Here is a 25,896-nt window from a genome sequence, read left to right as displayed (position 1 = left end):
ACTGGCAGTAATTGCTCACACATCCCATGGCATAATCACTTATTCAGTAACTCCACTGATCATCTAAATCACCAATTAGATGTTTGTTTCTGATGTCCCTTAAACATTTCAGCTAAGTGGGTTAGTTTGTACTTAAAAATTATAAAATAAAACCTCTGGGTTTCTTTATAATACATCAACACATGCGGCAGCAGCTGTCATGTTTTTTGTGATACTGTGCTCAAATTCTCAGTTTGAGAGAGACGAGATGATCATTCACTAACTGCAAGAGACGTGACCACTGCAGCATGTGTTAATATATAAAGTTCTCCTGAGTGTGCTGGGAGCTCTTTAAAGATGACTTCATCCATATATACGAGAGGCACTGCTGATGTATCAAAGTAATAGTCTTTTACAGCAGTAAGCAGAGGAAAGAAACAGGATATTATTTGCTTCTATTTAAATCATTTACTTGGCGACGTAACAGAGAAGCTTTAATATTTGCTCCCCTCAGACGCCAACTTCTACATTTAAATACTGTGAAAAGCAACATCTTGATTTTCAGAATAAGCGACACTACATATTATTGGAACTCAACATAATTTTTAAGGCATGTCGGCTACCCAGTGGAGTTGATTAAGATGCTATGTAAAAGTATTGCTTCCCTTGGTAAAGAGAACTTTGACAACGTTAGCTCAGAGACATCAGTATTTCAGATTCAGCTCTGGTTTAGATATTTTATGCCTAATTCAACCTTGGCATAACTAGGAGTGACTCCAAAGAAGTTTATGGAATCACTCACGCTTACCACTAATAACGGGTAGATTTGGGTCTCTTTGTGTGTCCTTTCAGGGGAACAGTTTATTTTTCACATGAGGTTTGGTTAAGATTTCACCACAACAATCCTCCCGCGTCCCCAAAAAATCAGAATCTCATTGCTTAGTCAGAGCAGATGACATTGTTTCAGAATTATCCCAATCCAAACTCTTCACAGGTCCGACAGAATAGAAGCATTGGCCAAAGGAGAGTTCTTGATTGGTAAAAACACATTTTAATAGGAGGTTTTAATCTTCATTAGTCATATGATGCTTTTGTAACAGCACAAATGTTTCTGAATGTTAGTTTTCAAAGTTGCTCTAGTCTAAATGAGTTTTCTTTTCCCTAAAAAGAATTAAATGTATTCAACTGAGTAGTAGTCAGCAACCTTTCAGAAAATCTGGAATTCATAGGAGATCTCCTATGGTTTCCCATAGTACATAAAATTGTCATTTCTCCCATTGCACTAGAAGACAAGAATGTTATTATTCTAGAAGCTGGAATTTTGGTTTTTAACCATGATCCAACACAAACGTTTGTGGTTTTTGGGAACCTAACCTGCTCTAAACTCAACATCCTGAAGCTGGAATTAATTGCTCATTAAAACACAAAGAGCTCCCTTTTCATTCCAAAGTAAGTATAGAACCTTTTGACACATTATGGAAAAATAATGCAGTTCTCAACCTTCCTTCTCTGTTTGGTTTTTAGGTTTGGACCTTTGCCAGATGCACAATAAACTGCTTGGCCTTTAACACAAAAGGGTATGATTCTTCTTTTTGTTACCTTAATTGGGAACTGACAAAACTCACTACATTACAAATTTGCTTCAATCAAAACCTGTTGACAGATAATATATTAAGGCCTAGTGCACAGATCTGAGTGGAGATCAGATAGCTGAAGAAAGGATTTTTTTCCTTTCATTTTTGTCAACGTACAAATCTAATTTGCAAATGAGGAATAAAAAATTGTAAGATCTGCTGTATATAAGGTATCGTATAGGATATTGTCAGGCTGCTGCAGTTACCTACAGATGAAGAACCACGCTCAATTTGTAATGAATTATACGCAGTCCCTGGAAGAACATGAACAAAATAAGGCTGCAGGAAGAATTTAATGTCACAGTGAAGACAGGACTGAGGTTTTAAATAACAGGATTGGTATGAAATCTGTGAAACAATCCAAGTAAATCCACAAATAGGTTTTTTATTCTGAGTTTTTTAAACTCTCTCTCTCTCTCTCCCCCACACACACACTTCATTGCTTTGATTGAACATTCATTTCCCCCTCTCACATTTTTGTTTTTGTTTTCTTGTTTCAGTGAAGCAATGGGAAGGACAGCACCCATAAAACCTGCCTGCTGTAACTCCCTCCAATTCCTAAAGTGACTGTCATAAGTTCCTATGGCCCATCTCTATCAAAGTTTTCTTAGGATTTGATCAATAGCTCACTTTAAGTCAATGGGACTCTCTAATGGGCTTTGATCAGGCTCTTAAAGCAATATTTTCATGAAAACGTGCATTATTTAACTGGTGGGCTATTAAGACTTATACATACATGCATGCACGCACTCACTGACAGGAGAGCCAGTACATTCCAATTGTACATCCACACTGTTTCCAGTGGATTTCAGTTCTTTCAATGAAAATAAAACAGCCTCCATTTTTTTCTTGGAAAATATTTATACTTTATAGTCAACATCTCTCTTTCTTTAACTGGGCCTAGAGAAGCAAAGATGTTTCACTTTAAGCCATCTACCCCTTGTGAATCTGGCTTATCATTTTCCCCCAGAATTATGAAGCTGGAGAGAGAGAGAGACACTAAAGAGTGCAAAACCAAACAACAACCCCAAAAAACAGAGTAACTGGAAATAATTTTGAAGTTTTATGCTAGATAGAACAAACCGTGCCATACAAATGTATCTCTTAGACATACTAAACTGAATTATTCAGCTGTTCCTTAGAAAAAGAAAAACCAGTCTGAGAAAGAGGGAGAGCAGAAAAAAGAGCGAGGGAGCGACAGAGCAAAAATATATACAACAACAAATGAGAAGAACAGAGGAGAATTGAAAAAAACCTGGAGGTTGGGGGAGGAATGAAGAGAGACTAGCAAGCTTATTTAAAATGAATTTTTGACCTTATTTTTAAAACATTTATGGATCCCAATTGCCTGTCATGAAATTATGTTCCCTTACAATGCTGGCTTTTCAGCTGGCTCTGCACTTTAACTTGATTTATCCCATTTTTTAAAAAGTAGATTGTTAGAAATACCCTTTCCACCAGAAATTCTGTCCCATTATAGTGTCAGCTAAAGGCCACTTGTCAATGTCAGCTTTATAAGATAGAAATGTGTGGCGTGAGCTCTCAGACTTATTTTTTGGAGAACAAGCCCTGACGTCCATCTCTGAACCTCCTGCTTGGCTGTGGATAGTGTCTTCTTAAATTATCTTATGTTATTTTTCAATTTATCTGAATGTTTCATTAGATGGTGTACAGTGATTACAGCAGCTGCTGTACATTAGCAAGACATCTTAAAGGAAAGCTAGCTTAGGTATCATGCTGACTGACAAAAGCATAGTATTAAACTTATCTAGTATTAAAAATACATCAGGAGGCCTCTCCTCTTCTCCAGCTGTGAGAAGAAAAGCCCATAAAACCCATAACAGCAGGATTTCCTCCTGCTCAGCTGCTTGCTACCTCTTTAGGGGAGAGATCTGACAAAGTGGAGACTAAAGTAAGTTTTTATTTATTTAAAGTGATGGAATTAGTCATCAGATTTCCTCAACCTCTGTTCACCAGTAAAGAGACAATCAGTTGTTGCTCAATCTGTGTTACCATAATGCTGCCAGGGGTCAGTGTTAAAACCAGCAGTGTAAGGGCCCTAAATCAGAGGGCTGCTCTTGAACTACCAACAAGTGTGAGGAGAAATGGCCACCATTTTTCCTGGACCAGAATATGGTGCAATACCAAACTGGGGATGGAGAGATTGTAGCAGGCAGGAGATTTCGCTCTCGTATCCTCCCAGTTGTTGGTACCTTTTAGAGAAGGTCAGGCACTCAAGGCCTTTGAAACTTTACAAGCGACTTCAACTGGTGGAACTATTTAGGTATTGCAACAAACTTCAGCCATGAAGGTAAAGTTAGAGTTTAGAGCAGACACTATATAGCAGGTCTTCCTCGCAACAAAAACAGTTAAAAATTCATGACTTAGAGAGAGGAACAGAAACTATCTTGATGCCTCTAATATTAATCAATCTAAGACCGAGAGCTTTAAAGCTCTCTCGGGTGCTTTGATTAAGGACATCTTGCCTCACAGGAAAAACGAAGCTTTGGAAAATCGGTAATCTTTGGGCATTACATTTAATAGAAAAGGCTTAAAAGGGATTACCTACAAGGGACCTTCGTGAATCTTTGGAAATTATATTGAACCATAAATCTGAACCTCTTCCGAGGGGTAATAAAGCCTTATCAGTTTCAGATAAGAAGTGGAAATCCTCAGTCTGCTTTAGGCGCATCATTGGCCAGGTCTGGAGTATCTGCCAAGACGCTGATTATTTCTTTAGCCTCTGTCTTGGATAGATAGATATATTTTATTTAGATTATAAATTTGTAAAAAGATTTTTTTAAAACCAAGAATGGAAATTTAACAGATTCCCAAATTTGGTTCACAACCTTCAAGCCCACAGAATAAAGTTCATTGCTCTAAGGGATCTTGCTGGGGATGATATTTCTGAAATTAACTTAGAAAAATGATGGCTCTGTATAATTTCACGCATGCGTAATACACAATTGTGATTGCGATACAGCCATGTTTTATTTTTTAGGAACACAAAGCACAGTAACTGAAGATTTCAATTTTTCATTCAAACTGATAGTCTGGCAAGTCTGGGGAATACTGGAGACATTGATGATGCTAGTACTTATAAAAATTCAGTTATACTTGGGTTTTAACAATTTTTAAATTGTTACGTTTGTTTTTTAAAATTAAGTTTGAGTTTAGTTTAAATTGCACCACGTAGTGCAGCATGCCAGAGATCTGCATGCCTGAACATTGATTGGCCTTATTTATTTTTAGAGACCGAGTGCAACCCTAAAATTTTTCTCCAGGCAGAACTCGGAGAGCTGCAGGACCCCATAACGGTCTCCTATGATATTAAGACATTCTATATATTTAAGGCATCAGAGGAGTCAGGAGCACTGGAGTCTATTGCTGTCTCTGTCCCACACTGGCACGGTATGCCCTTGGGACAGTCACAGCACTTTGTTTCCCAGCATCCCTAGCTGTAATATGGGGACAACGGAATTTTCCTACTAGACAGTTGTGTTATAGACTGAATTCAATCCTATTGGTAAAGCACTTAGAGATCCGCTGAGTGAAGGCTCTATAAAAGGGCAAGATATTAATTTTTTCACTTAAAACATGAAACTAGGGGCGGCAGGGGAAGCGTTTGGCCCGGACTGTTAATGGCCCTGGCACGGGTGTGCAAGTGGAGGGTGTATGTAACCTTGCCCCCCCACACTTGCGTGTCCTCATTCCCATGCAGCAACCAGGCACAATTTGAGTCTGTGTTCTCCTAATCCCCTCGTCACCCCCAAAGAGAAACAGCAGGATGAGCAGAGGGACCATACTACATCCTGCTAAGAGACCTAGTGTCACCTTGTGTGCCTGAATGTTTTGGGAGGAATCATGCTGGCTGGGACCACGTGCAGCGAGTTGCCCCGGGGATGGTGCAAATCTGGGCCGGTGCTTACGTCTAACAGTGGGTGGACATGACAGCATTGGAAATGACTCACTTTAGTAGAGTTTAAATTATATAAATGATTTGTTTGATGGGCTGGAAGTTACCCAAATATTCATGTTAAACTGATACAGAGACAAAGTATCTGGAAAACGAAAACAAAAACAAACCAGCCGGTGTCTTCTGCAAGCTTTTCCTTTGCTGGCTAGTATTTTGCTATGAACCTACCCAGTGCTGATCATAATCAGATGGCCATGTTCTCATCTCATCATCCTCGTAGAAAGGTAAACCGTCTCGCCTGGCTTGATGGTATTCCTTTCGTAACTTCTGGATACGGTCTGCATTCCCACCAGCTGGACAGCCACTGGAAAATAAAATTATAAATTACATATGTACAATCCCCACCCTCCGCATAATGCTGATACCAATGTGATAAACGTACCATACAACTCTGACCCTCTGCACATTCACTCCTGTGAACAATGACAAATGGCTCCCATATTTAAACAAACAATAATAATAATAATAATAATAATCTGCCACAGAAATATTTACTTTTTACTCTAAATATGGAATTTCCCCTGAAATAGCATTTGGCTGAGGTAAGTAGCATTCAGACCTGGAGCAGTATAAGCTTTCTGGTCTGATATTTCATGAGCTATCAGGGCTAGGAACAAAAAAGTTCTATATCATAAAAAAGACAGGAATCCCACTCTCAATTACAAAAAGAACTAAGGTTCCAGCCTTGAGAAATGAGGGGTACGGGGGGAAACGAGAGAGAGTCCAACTATAAAATGGTGATATTATTACATACAGAAGAGTAGCATCTGGTACTTTTAAATGTTTGTCAAATGTATTTGACCCTAATCCTGCAAAGACTTATACATGTGCTGAACTTTATGTACTGAGAGTAGTCGCAATCAAGTCAATGGAGCGCCTGACAACGCGTGAGTTCAGCACATGCACAAGTATTTGTAGGATTAGGGCTGAATACATTTGACAAACATTTAAAATGATCCGCTACTACTTTCCCATATATAATAATGTCACTATTTTATAGCTTGACTCCCCCCCCCCCTCTACTTCCCAGGGTTGGTACACGAGAAGCACTGTCTACATACCTATTTTTAGAGCACTAGCACGAGCCCCACTAGTCCGAGTCTATTGAACTCTTCTAAAATAGTTTTTCTGTAACATTTTGTATATGGAAAATGCAGAATAAAGGGTTTATTGGCATTTATTTGAGACATGTGCCTAATGGCTCTGCAGTATGGTGGACACCCCAAACTCCAGCTCATAGGAACAAAACCTTAATATTGAGGCACATAATCATACATTCTCTTATCCTGCAACCTTAACTCTTCCATTTTGTGTGTATGCAAAACAATACAGATGCTAATCACATAAGCACATGAACCAGGCATAGGTGTACCAGGGCACAGTGCAGGGAATCTTCACCCCGATATATGTTAAGGACTGTATTTGGCCCCTTCTCTTTAGCAAACCAAAGAGTCAACCCAAATTCACCTGCAGTTTGCAGCGATAAGATTCAACAGGCAAATATAAGCTAAAGATGCTTTAGAAAGAAAAGTTTCAGAGTAACAGCCGTGTTAGTCTGTATTCGCAAAAAGAAAAGGAGGACTAGTGGCACCTTAGAGACTAACCAATTTATCTGAGCATAAGGCTCATGCTCAAATAAATTGGTTAGTCTCTAAGGTGCCACAAGTCCTCCTTTTTTAGAAAGAAAAGTTACTCATTTAATAAAGGCAGACCTCAGCAATGTGCCCTATTTTATCCATAACATATAAACAATAAGCACAGCTTTTGAGGGGAAAAAAATCCTGATTTTTCTATCAATACATTTAAAAAGATTCTTGCTTTTTAAGGCCCAAGTCCCCCCCTTTATATTGGGAGCGAACTTAGAGCTGTGCTAGTGTAACATAAAACAGTCTCACTGACTCTGGAGTAATGTGAGATGAATATGATGCCTTCTCCAGTGCTCATGCAACAGTTCCGAATTTCAACTTGGCTCCTGACAATTATGTGAATATATGAACCACATTCAAACTCACCAGATGAATTCAATCAGTGCTGTGCAAATATCGCATACATAATCTATTAGTTTACCCCAAAGAAACTGAAGCATTGAATTCAGACAGAATGAAGTCATCAGTAATAAAAAAAAGAAACTGATAAGGCAATATTAAAAAAAATCCACAATTTTCCGACATTTGCGGGGAAGATCATATGTTGCCTGTAAACTATTCTCCCATCTGCCTATAAATACATAATTAAAAAATATGGGTTTGATCAGATAGCAGTTCTCAAGTAGGAGAACAGTGGAAGAATACCAATTCAAATGCTTAGGATGCATGTCTGCTTATGCTGAAAAGAAGCCTGACCTTACAGAAAAAATATAAAAACAATATCCCCATCAAAGTCAATTTATATTAAATAAACCCACTGGAACTGCTCATTTAGGCTTGTGAGTGAAGGAGACTGAACTATTGCAGGAGCCCAATCTACATTTTGATGGTCACCTCCTGAAAGAGCTAGAAATGACCACAGACTTCACCGCTTACATAATTTAGTGCATAGTTAATTTCATGACTTAGCTTCTCACCGAATAAGCTCTTCACACTTAGAGTTATACAACACACCTGATCACACACATTCACACAAAAAATTTAAGAAGGCTGTGGAGTTGTCACCTGTCAAGAAAAGATTTCAAGTGCACTGCCTACTCCATACAAAGCCAGAAGACTTTGTAGCAGATTTCAGAATGATTTTCATTAATTTAGTGCAACTGAATCAGAAGTGGCTGAGGTTGGCGTGAATCACAGAATCACTGAAATGTAGGTCTAGAAGGAGTCCCCTACACTGAGGCAGAACCAACTAAGCTTAGGCCACCCCTGACAGGTGTTTGTCCAGCCTGTTCTTAAATACCTCCATTGATGGGGTTTCCACAACTTCTCTTGGAAGCTTATTCCAGACTTAACTGGTCCCATAGTTTGAAAGTTTTTCCTAATATCTAACCTAGATCTCCCTTGCCACAGATTAAGCCCATTACTTCTTGTCCTACTTTCAGTGGAAATGGAGAACAATTGATCTCCGTCCTCTTTATAACAGTTCTTAAAATTTTGAAGACTCCTATTAGCTCCCCCCCATAGTCTTCTGTTCTTAAGACTAAACATTCCCAGTTTAAACCTTTCCTCGTAGGTTAGGTTTTCTAAATCTTTGAACATTTGTACTGGTCTCCTCTGGACTCTCTCCAATTTGCCCACATCTTTTGTAAAGTATGATGCCCAAAATTGAACACGGTACTCCAGATGAAGCCTTCCCAGTGTTGAGGAGAGCAGGACAATCACCTCCAGTGTCTTACACACACATCCCAGGATGATATTAGCCTTTTTCACAACTGCATCACATTGCTGCCTCTCATTCAATTTCTGATCCACTCTAACCCCCAGATCCTTGTCCGCAGTACTACCACCTAGCCCGTTATTCCCCATGTTGTAGTTGTGCATTTGACTTTCCTCTCCTAGTACTTGGGTAACTTGGACTTTTGTTCCCCTGGAAGAGGACTGTGACAGTCACACAGCTGGAGGGTTGAGCCACATGACCCCCGGGGAGAGTCAGTAAACCCTGGCTGAAGCTCTTAAGGGAGGGTGCTAGACAGAGAATCTGCACCTCAAGAGTGTGTCTAGAGCACTTAAGAGATGGACAGTGCATGGACTCTGTTCAGATTCCAGAGGCCTAAGACACCTGGGGATTTAGTGGCTGGATCCCCTCACAGACGTCTGAGCGGCCAAGAGGGGGTGCTCCACTAGATTTGTGTCTCTGCACTTCTTTAAACACACTGCAAAATTACAAACAAATGTAGCATGTAAGGACTCCGCTGAATCATTTAAAGACATATCCATATATTTCTGAAAGGCAATGAACATTTTGTTTCCAGTGGGTTTCCTAAATGCATTAATATTGCAAAGCTTTTCTTTTCAGCCACTTACCTCAGGATGTAATTTTACCCAGTTGACTGGCAGCTTATAAGCAACTTGTGGTTACATTTAAATTTTTTTTTCAACAATTATGAAAAATGAATACTTGCTGAAGCTTTCATTCACAAATGAATAAAATACAAAACTAATCTCATGTTGATTCAAAAGAATGGGCTGAATCTTCCATTCACTACCTATTATAACACAAAACTAATTATATCATAGCTACTGAAAAGAATTTACTGCCTTGAGCATACATATAGAATACAAAGAAACACAATACACCACACTGTAGATTAGTACTGTTCATCTATGGTACCTCTCATTTAAGAAGTCAAGATGAAAACATTTCAAAGGATACAATATGGTGCCAGCATTTATTTCCCTACGCTGAAATGTTAAGTTGTTTATCAAGGTGTTTTAGCAACCTCAATAAGAGGAGGGAAGAGAAAAAATGGTTGAAAAATGACAAAAAGAAAATCCATAGTCAGAACATAATTCTACAATATTTCAATGTCCATCTTTGTCAGCCAAGAGAAAGAGAGTTTAGGAAGCAACGAGCTTTTGTTATCAACATCTGCACTTGAGTAAATGAATGATATTCCAATAAAAAGCTTGTCAGAAAAATTCTCATTGACAATTCCAGAACCTGCAAGATAATAGAATATCTTCAAGGTTCATAGGGAGACAACTCAAGTTTTAGGAATATACGTCAGGCACTGACAACCAAATCTGGGAAATATAAATCTTTATGGAAATTCCATGAGCTTGATGGACTCGGCAGCACTTACTTTTCTGGTCTGAGCAGGAAGGTACCTTGTGTGTATGTACTTACAGACTTCACCAGTGGAAAAGCGGCCACGCAGGATGCTTCATTTGGCAACTGTGAAATGCTTGTCAGATCCTGGGAACAAAGTCTGTGATTCTGCCTAACCATTTGAATGGGGATATGTTAAGAGTTCTGTGTATAGACAGGTTGATAGACAAATAGCAGATAGATACAGGGAAGTACATATATCTCTCTATACCTAGAAACGTCCACAAATACATCTCAAGCTGCATGCATACACAGATAATTAGAGAAAAACCAAATTAGAGAGAACTTCATTTATAAAAAGAAAAGGAGGACTTGTAGCACCTTAGAGACTAACCAATTTATTTGAGCATAAGCTTTCGTGAGCTCACTGGAGTGAGCTGTAGCTCACGAAAGCTTATGCTCAAATAAATTGGTTAGTCTCTAAGGTGCCACAAGTCCTCCTTTTCTTTTTGCGAATACAGACTAACACGGCTGCTACTCTGAAACCTTCATTTATAAGTTTAAGTCTACATACTAAAATTTCTGACGAGCATCCTTGAGTCATAATTTGCTCTACAATACCGAAAGAAAAAGTCATAAAAGTTCCTCAGCTGCACATACATGGTCACCTTTCAACTCGGCAGGGTAACATAAAAGCACTACAACCACTTCTGTCCAAAAGGTCAAAGACTCCTCAAGCAGCACATGACCATCATTTGTCAGGATGTAAATTGAGCCCTGCCGACCTTATAACATTATTGCTGACCCTTTGACATTAGAAGCTTAGTGGATAGAAGGCAGATAATATTCTTAGGCTCCTGTGGATTAAAGTTCTCTTTCTCTCCTATTCTTACCAGGGCAATTAGCTGTAGAATTAAGCTTTTCCTGCTCAAACCAGCTGACAATGTGTTCACAGGAACCTCGCAGAATTATTTGAAGACTAAGACTGATAGATAAGTTCTATCAAAACTGTTTATAAAATCTCTCTCTGTGACTGGACATGAAGCATCTATTTATTGTCCCCTCCTTTCTCGTGACATTCAGCACCTCTTCCTATTTGTGGTGGCTGATGGCCCAGCCACTCAGGCGAGGACCATCTCTTCATTCAGGGCCACATTTTGTCTCCATTCCTGTTCCTTTTACAACCTGTAGCTGGCTCTCACCGTGTCACATGAGAATGGGAAGTCAGCCTCCTTTTGCCTTAGAAAAACAAAGCTGGCATACTGTAGGGTTAACCTCATCATGGGCAGGTATAAATGAGAGAGACATATGTAATTCCAATTAAAACAGGTTATTTGTGATCAAATGGGAGGGAAAGACAATTTTTCAACATTTCTTGTGCATAACAAGCATGTATTCTTTGTGATGGAAAGTGATTGTTTTGTTCTGCTCAGCTGAATATGCCTGTTAGGGGAAAGCAATCACCAGATTTTAATTAATTAAAAAAAAAAAAGGTGGCTTATAGCTCAGTCTAGCTAACGGTAATGCCTGAGTTTCTGGCATGTGAACAGTTTACTTCTGTCCTGTTGGTCTGAGATGTGAATGCGTCTCAGAAGGGTTAGGAAGAGCAGAAAGATTAGGGACTCGGGTGCTGACAACAACTGAACTCTCCATAAACAATACACAATGAAAATAATGAAAACCAGACTTTCCTGGTATTGTCAGTAGCCTCTAGACAATGCAAAAGTTTCTGGTTTCTTCAGTAAAGATGATATCAATTATGCGTTTTATCCATCATGATAAAGTCATGTGCTAGGCATAATTGAGGGCCTTCTCTCTGAGGTAATTTCTTTTGGATTTATAAGGCAAAGAACTTAAATTGCCTTTTTTGGCACTTTGTATTACAAGCTGATTTTATTCTTTTATTTTACTGAAGAAAAGCAGCTGGCATATTTGCAATGTATAGGTCACACCAACACAGAGTGCACATTTTCAACCCTCCCACCCCATTTACAGCAGCTTTAACAATTCAACAAAGCAAATGCTGAATATTAAATCATTGCAAGGAAATACAGTTACATTTCTTAATGGTTATCACACCTGTATGGAACTGGAAACTAGTTTTTTTGTTTTTGTTTGCACACTACTGCTTTTCTGCACTCGAGTTTATTAACCTTTTTTTAAAAAGGCAGAAAAATTCAATAAAACACCTTGAAGACTTCTAGGAAGAGGCCCCCTCGGAGGCCACTTACTACAAAAAACAAAAGCAGGAGGGACACTGGGTGACAATACACTGAAGCATTAATTTCTGAGCTCCCATGTGAAGTAAGAGATTGAGGATCAGAGAGCTCAAGCATAGTGAGCAATGCAATCCACACCCTAAAATATATTTTGATGAAAACAGCAAACTCAGGGCTGACTTTATCTATTATGTCAAAGAAAGCACCTCTCCAAGTTATTCACAAGGGACTACATTCTGCTCTGTTACACACATGCAAACCCATACTACTTGCAGAGTAGCAGGAACTGAGTCACTGTGTGGATTCTTTCTACAATACCTGGCCTAAGTAGAAAATATTGTACATTTAAAACGTCACCAGTGAAGTTCCCTAAATTTAAAATTACAATTCACTGAGTTTGTAACCCCGTCAAAGAAATAAGGTACTCCTCTCTTCTTTAAAAAAAAAAAAAGTATTTATACCCTGCCCAAAATGTCGGGGGGCGGGGAGGGCGGAAGATAGATCATATGGTCAAAATGCATCATTATTATAAAGTGGGTTTTTTAATGGATGATCACTACTGGGATAACATTAATCTAGTATTAGGACTTTTACGGGAAAAAAAAATACAAATGTAATTCATCTCTTTAACTGTCAGCTGCATTTCTAGAGCTTTAAAGTCTGTAGCTTCCAGGGGCCTTTTGTCTTTCTGCCATAGCAGGAATATCTTGGACAGCTGTAAGAGCTTCGTAAGCTATCTTTCTCAAAATCCATTAGCTAATTCAAGGAACCTAATTAGAGCTGCCATTTTGATGGAGCATACTGAATGCTTAGTACAAACTAGTAACACCATCAATGTTTATTAAAAATCACAAGACCCAAAGCTCTCAGTTCCATATAAATATTATTAATGGACAAATACACAGTACTTATTAAAACACATATGGTGTTAAATATCTATACAAATATACCTACACTAAGACTACACACATGACCAGATGGAAAAAATATATTTATAAACACTGAAAAATGGAAGTAAAACCCAAGGACTATTTTATATAAAAACTGTTGAAAACTAAAGTTGCCTCCTTTGGTGACATCTGTATGTGCATTAAAGAAAGCAAAGCAGGCTAAGAATTATCTAGTTCTCATGTTTTTACTGAGCGGCATGCTGACAATTTGGAAGGAATGTTATGCTTCCCTCAAGAATGTTCCCCAGCTGGAGCCATTTTCTAGCTTCTCTTACATCAGCCACTCCAATTGCCATACTGTGCAGACATTTACACATATTCCAACACTGAACTGGTTAGGGCATCCAAAGATTTACAGGGAATTTGCACTGTTGAGCTGTAACTGAATTTTGCTGCTGACAGCAACAAAAATGGTCAAGGGAGCCAACAAATAAAGACATCTGCAGTAATGCTCTCCTACGCTTCACTGTATAACAAGCCCAATATAATGAAAGAACAAATCTGGACTATTGAGACAGTAGTGGATATACAGCCCATTCCTAAGAACTTCAGAGATCTAACTAGGTTACGATGTACTCGAATGTGTAAATAAAGATGTTATTTGGAGAATTCATGGCCTTGTTTTCAATTCAGAACCCTGACAATCTGAAATACAGAAGAGCTGATATTACTTGTTACTCTTTCCAATTTGATGTGCATCTTCACATACATCTAATTTTGTCTAGATTCTACTTTTCTGTACAACCAAACACATGTGAAAAGAGAAAATCACATTTTCTATAGAAAGACAATAAGCCACCAGCATGTGTAAGATGAAAAGTGTAAACCTTACAAGGAAGAATATAATATTCTAAGTACAAAACAAAGAGGAATAGTGTAAATAGCAAATGAAATAGCTTTTAATGTATTTCATTAGCTGTCAGTGCAATGTGTGGCAAGATAAAACCATACTATGTAGTATCCAAGCATGCTAGAACAGCCCTTACGAAACATGGGGCTTCTTATTGGAGATGCATATCATTTACGGGAAATTTATGGAACATCCCAGGTCTAATATAATGATCCAAAATTCACTCATATTAAATAAATCACTGAAATGATACAAGAGGGTTTTAATATAGATGCAACATGGATGTTCAAAATTACACTTAATACATAAGGTGGGCTTAAAAGAGTTACTTCCCTGGGGAAGTAGCAGTTCAAGGGACTAAAATCTCTATCGCACTACATTAGCTCTGCCATGGATGGTGCAGCAAGACAAATTCATTTTAGCTGTCAAAATGATACGGTCACATTTTCAAGCTATGGATCACATGTATGCATTTTCACAGGTGTGCACATGATAGACAAAGGGCTATGTCTGCAACTGAGGCACAAATAGATTTAAAACATGTAAGATCTAAACATTGTCTCTTGTGTGCCCAAAAGCTAGTGTGTAAAGTTGCACATGCATGTTTTCTAGAAGCATCTTAGTTCACATCAACAAGACTGACATATCTCAAGGTATAAAATGCACTTTATGGTAAATTTTGAAATTTAAAAAAAAGTTTGACTGGAACTGCATTTTGGCCAAATATTTCAAACCTGGAGGCCCTAATGTTTGACGTGCAAATCCATTATTAGGCAGCAAAATAAACAGCCTTTCCTTCATGGGCACTGAAGGTTTGCAAATTTGGCTTCTACCCTTCCCCCTCATTTATGTAGAGGGCATGAACAAGGCTCTGCCATTCCTGGGCATTCCTGTCTGGGCTACTCTTTCCATTTCCTTTATGTTGTTAAGTCCCAAAAGTTTTCCCTCTCTAAGTACTGTTTGATGGAAGGAATCTTTCGGTTGGCCCCTTTTATGTGTTCCTCTACCTGCCCAATGGCACATCTGCCCTGGCATATGTTCTGGCTTCATTCTTATATATAGTTATTATGACAATGTTAAATTAAACCAGGCAGTCAAAAATGTGTAAACTACAACTGGACCCAAACACAGAGTTTGGCTCTGGATTCAGACCCCATTCCAAATTTCCCCAAAGTTAAAGGTGTTTGCATTGGTATAACCCACTGTAGAGAAAGGAACAAGCCAAACCTTTTGGCTTTGAGTTGGAACTTACTCCAAAGCAGTGGTGGGCAATCTGCGGCCCATTGGCTGCATGTGGCCCATCAGGGTAATCTGAATGCAGGCTGCGAGAAATTTTGTTTACATTGACCATCCGCAGGCATGGCCCCCTGCAGCTCCCAGTGGCTGTGGTTCGCCTTTTCCAGCCAATGGGAGCTGTGGGAAGCGGCAGCCAGCACGTCCCTGTGGCCCGCTGCTTCCCGCAGCTCCCACTGGCTGAGAACGGCAAACCGCGGCCACGCCTGTGGTCAGTCAACATCAGTAAAATGTCTTGCAGCCCGCAATCAGATTACCCTGATAGGCTGCATGCGGCCTGTGGGCTGCAGGTTGCCCACCACTGCTCCAAAGGGTTGGATCCAGTGTTCTGCTTCAGGGCTATCTCTAATGAGTATCTTTCAATGGGTCTTCTTCCCCCCACCCACAGAGCTTTGTCCTTAACCCTCTCTCTTCTCCAGTTACATCTGATCACACTGTTTCAGCGACCATCCTTAGGGATATGACTTACAAATCTATCTTACCATACCTGACTTGTCTTTCTCCACTCCTTCTTGCACCTCTGCCTGTCTTTCTGACATCTCCTCCTGGATGCCTTGCAGGCTACGATGCCAGCCTCATCCACCCATTTTTTAGCTTCCCCCACCAACTCTTCCCCTTCCCCTAGGCTGGCCTTACGCATAAAGCCTTTTCTAGTGTGTGAAGTGACTACCTCTCTGCCTTCAAATCCACCCAGGAGACCCATCTCTCCAGAGATACTCATAAAGCAGTCAGTTGGTTAATAATGGCTAGATTGTGGGGCAGATGGGGATAGTAGACACATCCTTTATCTTTCTCAACAATTTTAAAATGCTAATGGCTATAGTGCATAGTTCAGTAACAACAACTTCATTAAAATATTAATACTGTCAAGTCAAACACTTAAAAGTTAGAAAAAGTTCTTCAAGATCTGAAGACGAGCTCTGTGTAAAGTTTCTCTCTTTCACCAACAAAAATTGGTCCAATAAAAGAGAAATTCTCCCCCTTCACCCTTGTCTCTCTATCGAGTATGAGAGAACTGCAAACTTTCTAAGGTTTATAATTTGCCAAACTGGGGTGGATTTTCCTGGGCAAAAGGCACATTACTGAGACTAGACTGACTTCCCTTCCAAATTCCAAGCCCCTATTCCAAAGCACAGAGGCACTACAGTTTACTCAATGAAACAAGATTTTTTTTTTTTTAATATGGGAAAAACAATATATTTTCCCCTAATCTCCTTGTCAAAATAGTGACAAAAAGCTCAATCTGTTTAGTTTAACAAAGAGAAGGTTAAGGGGTGACTTGATTATAGTCTATAAGTATCTACATGGGAAACAAATATTTAATAATGGACTCTTCAATCTGGCAGATTCAATAGCTGGAAGTTGAAGCTAGACAAATTTAAACCGGAAATGAAATAGAAATTTTTGGTAGTAAGGGTGATTAACCATTGGAACAATTTACCAAGGATCGTGGTGGATTCTCCATCACTGACCATTTTTAAATCAAGATTGGATGCTTTTCTAAAAAGATACATTTTAGGAATTATTTTGGGGAACTTCTACGGCCTGTGTTATAGAGGAGGTCAGATTATATTATGATCACGATGATTCCTTTTGGCCTTGGAATCAGCGAAAACAGATCAACTATTTTAGCTTTCCAAAAACATTCAGCCTGAGGCAGACACCCAACAGGGGAAAGTTTAATCTGAATGGTTCAAGTTCAGCGAAGTCATAAGCAAGTGAGAATAGGGTCTGATAATGGAAAGGGCCACTACCAGCACTGCTTATAATAATAATAGTGGTGGTATATATTTGACTGATACTTCTTCCACTCTTCACATGTGAGCGGTCTTTGGAGACTGTAAGGTTCTTGGACCAGAAACAGCACCATCATACGTTTTTGTACAACATCTGGCACCGTGGAGACCCGATTCTGACCTGTGAGCACAACCACAATTTAAATATTACACAACAACAACAAACTGGAGGGCTGGCTAGGTGAGTAGACAGCACTGCTGCATGTGTTCCATTTGAAGCTGCAGTCAGCTTAATGAGATAGCTAATTGACGAGTGCTACTTCCTTCACGTGTCCATTAGGATAAGTACAGCACATGGATATCTCACCCATCAAAGACAAGAAAATGCATTAATTTTGGACTTCTTAGAGCTGCTAATAAATCTGACACTGTCTGGCAGTTTTCTTCATTTCCTACCATTTGACAGATACTGTGATCACAAGTTACAGAGAATGTATTTTCCTCAGTGAAATTATCGTTCCAGTAAAACTAGCCAGAAGGAAACATTATCAAGGTACAGAAGCAGGGTATCATTTTATTTTATTTTTAACTTTAGGAAGCTACTCTGCAAATGTCTGTTGGTGGGAGCACAATATAAATTCATAACCCTGCACTATGCTGTATATATGAATTTATTAGAACAAACAAACATACCAGGTGCTTGTTTCTGCAGCAAAGTTAGTATTCCTCTCACAAAGAGTCAGCCTGGGTTTAGACAGACCCCTTACTGTAAATCCCTGTGACTTTTTTTCTCTCTCTCTTAAACTGACATTTGTGTGGAATCAAGCAAAATCTTCCTCATAATTTTTCATTACTAATGGCTTCTTTTTGGTATGTGCATTTGAGAGGAGGGAAGGCAAAGGGCAGGAAAATCAGTTTTAAGTGCTCTGCAAATGATCTTCCTGAATCTGGGCCTCATAAATCCTATCAAATGTTATATTTCATCAATAGGCTGGAAAAGCTTTTTTCTCTGCAATGATGAAGCCCAGCTTTAAAATTTATGGTTTCATTTTAGAAATGGACTATAAAAAGAGGCTGAGTTAGCTGTCTATCAACTGAACGTGAGACTAGCAAGTAAGGTGTGGGCTTTCAAAGTGTTTATATATATAATTGTGTGTATATCTACTTATGTGTGTGTATGCATATATACACACCTTTTTAACAGAAACAGTTCTTAAAAATGCAAAAAGGTTTGATGGTGATGATGACAGATTGATGTTGTGTTGTCATAAGAATATCCATACTTGAGTTTAACATTCCTTTTTTCATTAACTGATAAGAGTATTATTCCTCCTAAAATCCTTCCATTCATAATACCGATAATACTGCTAAAGGAAATATCACATTAACAGTTTAACAAGCGATGGGTCACTGTGATTTGCTTTATGAATTTACATTTGGAGGGGTTCTCGCTATCTACATCCCAGCGTTGCTTGGTCAATCAGATACCACGATGATGGGGATGATATAAGAATCCAAGTGGAATAGAGAAAAAAAAAAGTCTAGATTAATTCTTATGCAGGATTATCATCACACATTACCATGATCTTTGATGCTCAGCTCAACCTGAAATGTAAGTGTTGGTGGCAACACAAAGCCTATGAGTCTCATTGTTTATTATACCATGATGGAAATGTTAGCCTTTGGGAGCATAGCTGAAGCTGAATAGTGAATGTTAAAGAGGAGTTACACAGTGTTGAAGTAACATTTATTCCAGGCAAAGAATCGGAAAACAAAGAAATCTCTTCTTCTCTTGTTGCTGAGCTGACATACATAAAATTAAATACTGATAACTAAATTTGGATAATGTTAAAGGTTATTGGGGACACGCACTCCAAGGTAATTTCTGAAATAAGCACTTAAAACAAAGCTGATATTATTCATTTATGAAAAAGCGGCAGAGAGTCCTATGGCACCTTATAGACTAACAGACATATTGGCGCATAAGCTTTCGTGGGTGAATACCCTCTTCGTCGGAGGCATGTAGAGGAAATTTCCAGAAGCAGGTATAGTTATGCAAGCATTTATGGTCAGTAATGGGATATGCCACCAATGGCGCTGGGCAATCACTTCTCCAGTGTTAGCAGGCAATGTAGCCTATACAGAGCCATATCATCCCCCAGCATTGTGAAGTCCCCTTATAGAGCCCTACCAAGTTCATGGTCCATTTTAGTCAATTTAACAGTCACAGGATTTTTAAAATTGTAAATTTCATGATTTCAGCTATTTAAATCTGAAATTTCACAGTGTTGTAATTGTAAGGGGTCCTGACCCCAAAAAAGAGTTGTGTGTGGGGGGAAAGGGGGTGGTTATTGTAGGAGGGTTTGTGGTGCTGCTGGGCGGTGGTGCTGCCTTCAGAGCTGAGCATCTGGAGAGCGGTGGCTGCTGCCCCGGAGCCCAGCTCTGAAGGCAGCGCCGCCGTCAGCAGCAGCGCAGGTAAGGACGGCCTGGTACGGTATCGCCACCCTTCCTTCTGCGCTGCTGCCGGCAGAGCTGGGCCCTCAGTCAGCAGCCACCATTCTCTGACCACCCAGCTCTGAAGGCAGTGCAGAAGTAAGGGCGGCAATTCCACGACCTTCCTAAAATAACCTTGCAACTCCCCCAGCAACTCCCTTTTGGGTCAGGACCCCCAGTTTGAGAAATGCTGGTCTCCCCCATGAAATCGGTATAGTATAGGGTAAAAGCACACCCGGGGGCAGAGTGGGGAAGACCAGATTTCACGGTCCGTGACATGTTTTTCATGGCCGTGAATTTGGTAGAGTCCTACTTATAGAGCTTAATAAAGGGTTAAGGGCCAAATTGTGCCTCCATTTTATTGTGATGCAATTGACTGCAGTGGGGTTGCACGGAGTGTAGATCAGGGCAGAATGTAGTCCTTATACATTTAGACACACTTTGGGTTGGGTTAAGGATGCCATGCTGCCTTATTGTTGGGAATGTCCTTTATTTTATCATCGTATATGGACCTCAGCATGAAGTTTTGTATTTACATTTATATTTGTTTCAGTACTAAGTTTCTAGTGAAAGTAACTTGATATTGGGGAAAGGACTGTCTTTTCATTCTGTTTGTACAGCATCCAGCACAATGGGGTTCAGGTCTATGACTAGGGCTCCTGGGGTTACAGTGATACAAACAATAAATAATAATAATATGAAACACAGTATATTGAAATGCAATAGATGACACCATAACACAGGGGCAGGCAAACTTTTTGGCCTGAGGGCCGCATCAGGTTTCGGAAATTGTGTGGAGGGCCTGTTAGGGGAGACTGTGCCTCCCTAAACAGCCAGGCATGGCCCAGCTCCCGCCCCCTCCCCCGCTTCTCGCCTCCTGACGCCGCCCCTCCCCGACTCCTGCCCCATCCAACCTGTTCCCTGATGGCCCTCCCGGGAACCCTGCCCCGTCCATCCCCCCTCGCTCCCTGTCCCCCGACTGCCCCCCGCTGCCCCATCCAACCCCTCTGCTCATTCCTGACTGCTCCCCCGGGACCCCTGCCCCATGCAACTACCCCTTCTCCCTGACCGCCCCTGGAACCCCTGCCCCTGACTGCCCCCCGGCGTACCATCCAGCCCCCCCTGCTTCCTGACTGCCCCCCCCGGGATCCCTGCCTCATCCAACCACCCCTTCTACCTGTCCTTCCCCAGAACCCCTGCTCCATTCAAACCCCCTGCCGCCCCATCCAACCCCCCCTCCTTCCCGACTGCCCTCACTGGGCCCCTACCCCCATTCAACCCCCCTGTTCCCCGCCTTGTGACCATCCCGACCCCTGTCCACTCCCCGCCCCACCACGAACTTCCCTGCTCTCTAGCCAACCCCCTCCCCCGCTCCCTGCCTCCTTACCGCGCTGCCTGGAGCACCAGTGGCTGGAGCCCAGCTGGAGCCAGCCACGCACCGCGCAGCACAGAGCACTGGGCCAGGCCGGGCTCTGCAGCTGCCCCAGGAGCTCGCAGCCCAGCCGCCGAGAGCGTTGCACTGGCGGTGCAGTGAGCTGAGGCTGCGGGGAAGGGGGGACAGCAGGGGAGGGGCTGGGGGCTAGCCTCCCCGGTCGGGAGCTCAAGGGCCGGGCAGGAGGGTCCTGTGGGCCAGATGTGGCCCACGGGCCATAGTTTGCCCACCTCTGCCCTAACATGTAGAAATGAATGATGCTGCAGCCGCTTCCATTTGAATGGGAGTTCTTGTTACTGGAAGACACCTTTAACAGGTGTTAACCAGAGGATTCTCACGGCATGTCTACTGAATGGTACATTTCTTACTGCAGTGATGGATGTTGGCACTGTTCGATAAGCACAGAAGTTGCTGTGAAAATGCAGAGGCTGAAATATAATTATAACTTAAAAAATATTTTCAGATGCCAACAGAGTGATCCAATTTAACATTAATATCCATGAACGTTTAAAAAACAATATTTAACCGTGTCTGAGGTAGCTACAATGTTATTAAAGGGCTCTGACAGGGAGGAGTAATAATTTTGGAAGTGCACGAGATATACACCCACTTTTTCCCCTCTTTCTCTCATAGTATTTTACCTTTGTTTCTGTTCCAAGATTTCACTTTAATCATGTAATTCAGGTCTCCCAGACTGCTCCTGCAATTTTCAATACCTGAATTAACTTTTCTTTAGGCTAAACTCCCTGTCTGTCAATGACAAGAAGTGCACCACACATATTTTCTCAATCATTTCATTCCTCTTTCTTCTCAATTTTTCTCCTGTTTTCTATCTTTGCTCCTGTTTTTCTACAATTTCTCTCAAACTTCACTGCCCCCTTCCATTCTCTTCCTCCCTTCCTTCACACCCATTCTCTCCAGCCCTAGCTTCTCTTTTCTCGTCCGGTTCTATTTGGTTTGATCAACTAAAACTAGCCCTTGTTTATGTTGGGAAATGTATAGTTCAAGGATAATAAGATATACATAACCTTTCCCCTCTTGGACACAAATCTGAATCTGGCTTTGATCAATTGTGACCAAAATTCATTACCATCAGATGGTTTTTCAGTGTCATTTATGTGAAATGCATTGCTGGTCTTACTCCAGTTTCTAATGGATAGCATACTTGCCTAACCACAGGCTTTTGGAAATTTCTCCGGCCCATGAAGCCGCTTACAAAATCTTAGGATTTTCAGTAGTACAAAACATAAAAGAGACTATTATTATTTGTATTGCAGTTGCGCCTAAGAGCACGAGTCATGGACAAAGCCCCATTGCGGCATGTGCCGTACAAACACAGAACAAAAAAGGCCATCCCTGCCCCAAAGAGTTTACAATCTAAGTATGACACAAGAAGCCTACAACAGCAGATGCAGTTGCAGACGGATACAACAGGCAGATGGGCGGGGTTGGGGCACAAGGTAGCAATGAATACTGGTGAGCAATGTGTGTGACAGTGATGCTGAATATATTAGAAGAGAAAGAGAGATGAGTCTTGCCTAGGCAGGGCGTAAAGAAGACAGTTCATGAGCCTGAGACCCACTGTTGTCTGGATTCTCTTTAAAGTCTACCATATATTATTTTCCTGATTTTTTTTTTTTTAAATAACTTGATATATTTTCTTGGCAAACTGGAAAAATCAACTTGGTGGAAGGGAAGTGTGTAAGGGTCAGCCAACAGTAAAGTCTCAGGCATTTCAGTTTCCCAGGGTAGGTAGTAATGATGGACAGATGCCCATATCACAATTGGCAATTGCAGCAGAAAAATCAAGGACCAAATAAGCATACAAATAGATCAGAGCTTCCAACGCCAGAGAATCACCTATCAAGGATGTTCCTGCAGGATGCACTTTGGCAGATTGGATTGAGGGAATTTGCACTGCTGACCGGACTCTATCTATTCAGTGGACAGAGAATGTCATTATTTAGTACTGTCTATCCAGCATCCTTCACAAGCACTAATTGTAGGGAAGAAATAAAGCTGGGTCATAAAAAACTGTACATCCAGACTGAAAAAAAACCCTGGATATCAAGTTTCCATCTGATGCATTTTGTAATGACCAGTGGTTTTAAGACCCAAAGGAGGTAGATTATTACTGTCTAAAGCACAATCACCTTAAAATTTCTCTTTTCCCTTGAAACCCATTTTTCGATAATCAAATGGATTTCTGATCTTATTAATATGCAAAATTACCCTTCCTTCTCTTTCCATCTGATACACTGCTCCCTATGGAATAGTCATTAAGGCTGTTCCATGAATTAGCTCCATTTACAGGCAAAAGCAAGAACAGAGATACATCCTTACCATCTTACCCCTCTCCAATGGAGAGCCTGTGACATATTGAATATATGCTTCTTGAATATGCCCTGAATCTTCAGGCACTCAGTTTGGAAATCAATCTGATTTTGGTCCTGGATTTCCTGTTTAGCTGCAAAATGTGCTCTCCCTAATCCCTCAGGCTGCTTTGCACTGTCATTTTTGTTTTCTATTTCCAGATTTCTGCTGTATCTTTTTTATGGATATAGGAAACAAAACAAAACAACTGACATGAAGGAGACAGCCACAGAATTCACACCCATGAAGAAAACACAGGACCATATGTCCACATTTGCATTGCAATATTGTGACCACCTGTAAAATATTGACCTGATCCTGTGCCCACTAAAGACAATGGCAAAGGTTCCATTGACATCAGGCCCTATGAGAATTGTGCCAATTACAAGTTTACCACTCTGAACAGAACATTATGAATAGTACTGCCTATGGTAGTCATGGAGACAATGATGAAGTGCCTATGGCTCACTCATCATGCTAACTAAATCCTCATCCCTAAATCCTAGGGCAGAATCAGCCAATTCTTTGTCCTGCAGAGAAAAATAAAGTAAAAGGTGCTATATTACTGCAGTTCAGCTGAGCATTCCAACAGCATATACTCATGTGGGTGCAATCTGGACCCGTGGGCAAATTTCCTTTAAGAAAACAGATCATATTCCAGTGCTTTGCAAGTGGTATAAAAATAGAATCCTCACAGAATGGTATTTCAACTTTTCATTTAATTAAAAGGGAAATAATATCCCAAAGAATGTATTAGCTTACTCAGGTATTTCATAGCTGTGATGTTCCAGAGGATGGTGGTCTGCATCAGAATAGCAGTTTTGAAACTAGCTTCCTCGAGTTCTTATCTGCATCTCTTCATTGCTTCTTGGCTGGAATATATGCTTGGATGGTAGATTTTATAATTCAGATATGCGCTCAATGTGCTTTCTTAGGAATTCTTAAAAATCTGTAACAAGATTACTGGTCCTGTGGAAGTCAATGACAATGACAGAGTAGCTGAGCTCTAACAGCATTTCTAGCTTGAGCATCAGCAGCCCTTGAGCTTCAACCCCGACTCCCTGAAGGGTCAGCTAGCTCGAGTTTAAAGCAACACTTGTGCGAGAGATTTTCATGCGTGTACAGGAGTCAGGTTAGGGGCAACACTTGAGATATACTTCAAGCTAACACTGCAGTGAAGACAAGCCCTAAGATTCACAATGAACTGTGTGTCTGGAATAGAACAAACCCAGTTCAACTCTTCCCTTGTTTCTTATGCTGTAGGTCATTTTCCAAAAGATCAGCAACAAGTTCTTGACTTGCAGGGAAGCTTACATAAAGAGATGAATTTCATAGCATGCTTAATATGCAGACTCATCCTGATCTCCAGTTGTGGGTACTTCCATAGCCAAGGAGGGCCTTTCGTCTAGAATGTTCTACTACCTGATTGGATAACTTGCTTGGAGACTGTCAGCTGCATAGTCTTGTTTAACCATAGCTGCCATGATGGGGCACACAGAGGGACAGAGGCAGACGGAAAGAGACACGCACACAGGTGGTCTCTGAGCAACATGGACCTAGCCCCTCAAGAGATTTAAAGATCAGGACTGACACTTTGAAAAAGATCCAGAAATGTATGGATAGCCAGTGTACGATACAGTGCATCAGTCAGATGTGCTTCCTTCACTTGGCTGTTGTCTAAAGCCCGTGATACACCATCACAATCCCTCAAATTCAGATTAATGCTGTGCACAGAATACACTCTTACTCCTATGAAACTGAGCATTTTCACCTAGAATATGAATTGCCTCAGAGATCAGTTTAGAGAAGGCAAAGCCCATGAATGATGGATTGGACCAGAAATCAGGAGACAGAAACATTATATTTACCTACCTCAAAAGCGAGTTGAGAGACTACTGTAACATTTGTTAATTGTGTTCAGATCCTAAAATGGCAGACTCTCTTTACAGAAGCACAAAGCACTATTCATTATTATTACATCTAATGAAAAGAAAACAATTGACAAAGAGGGATGCATACGAAATCAAACATACTCTGCTCAAGGAGGGTTTTGTTTGACTTTCTTATTTTTGATTAGTGCATTCCTCAAGCTGACATCCTCCAATGCATACGATACAATGTTCATACTGTAAATCACTGCCAAGGAAAAATATTTTAATGAATAAAGACCTACTAATCTATTCACACTTAACTAGATTTTCCTACTCTCCATCACTTTTGTAAAACACTTTGAAAAGCATTTGTCCCTAAAGAGTCGATGCGTGCG

At 40.5% G+C, this 25,896-nt stretch overlaps 1 protein-coding gene across 5 annotated transcripts in view; it reads right to left on the bottom strand.

The window, feature by feature from the left end:
* PARD3B (par-3 family cell polarity regulator beta) overlaps positions 1–25,896 on the bottom strand; it is a 607,862-nt gene that overhangs the window by 66,208 nt on the left and 515,758 nt on the right. For all 5 annotated transcript variants that reach the window (XM_084642619.1, XM_084642620.1, XM_084642618.1 and 2 more), the window contains exon 21: positions 5,758–5,893. In XM_084642619.1, the coding sequence (XP_084498745.1) occupies positions 5,758–5,893 (136 nt within the window). The remainder of the gene's footprint in view (positions 1–5,757; positions 5,894–25,896) is intronic.

The sequence above is a fragment of the Lepidochelys olivacea genome (assembly GCF_965140295.1).
Source record: "Lepidochelys olivacea isolate rLepOli2 genome assembly, chromosome: 11".
Classification (NCBI taxonomy): domain Eukaryota; kingdom Metazoa; phylum Chordata; order Testudines; family Cheloniidae; genus Lepidochelys; species Lepidochelys olivacea.
The sequence above is the reverse complement of the archived record's forward strand: the minus strand, read 5'-3'. Positions and strand labels throughout refer to the sequence as shown.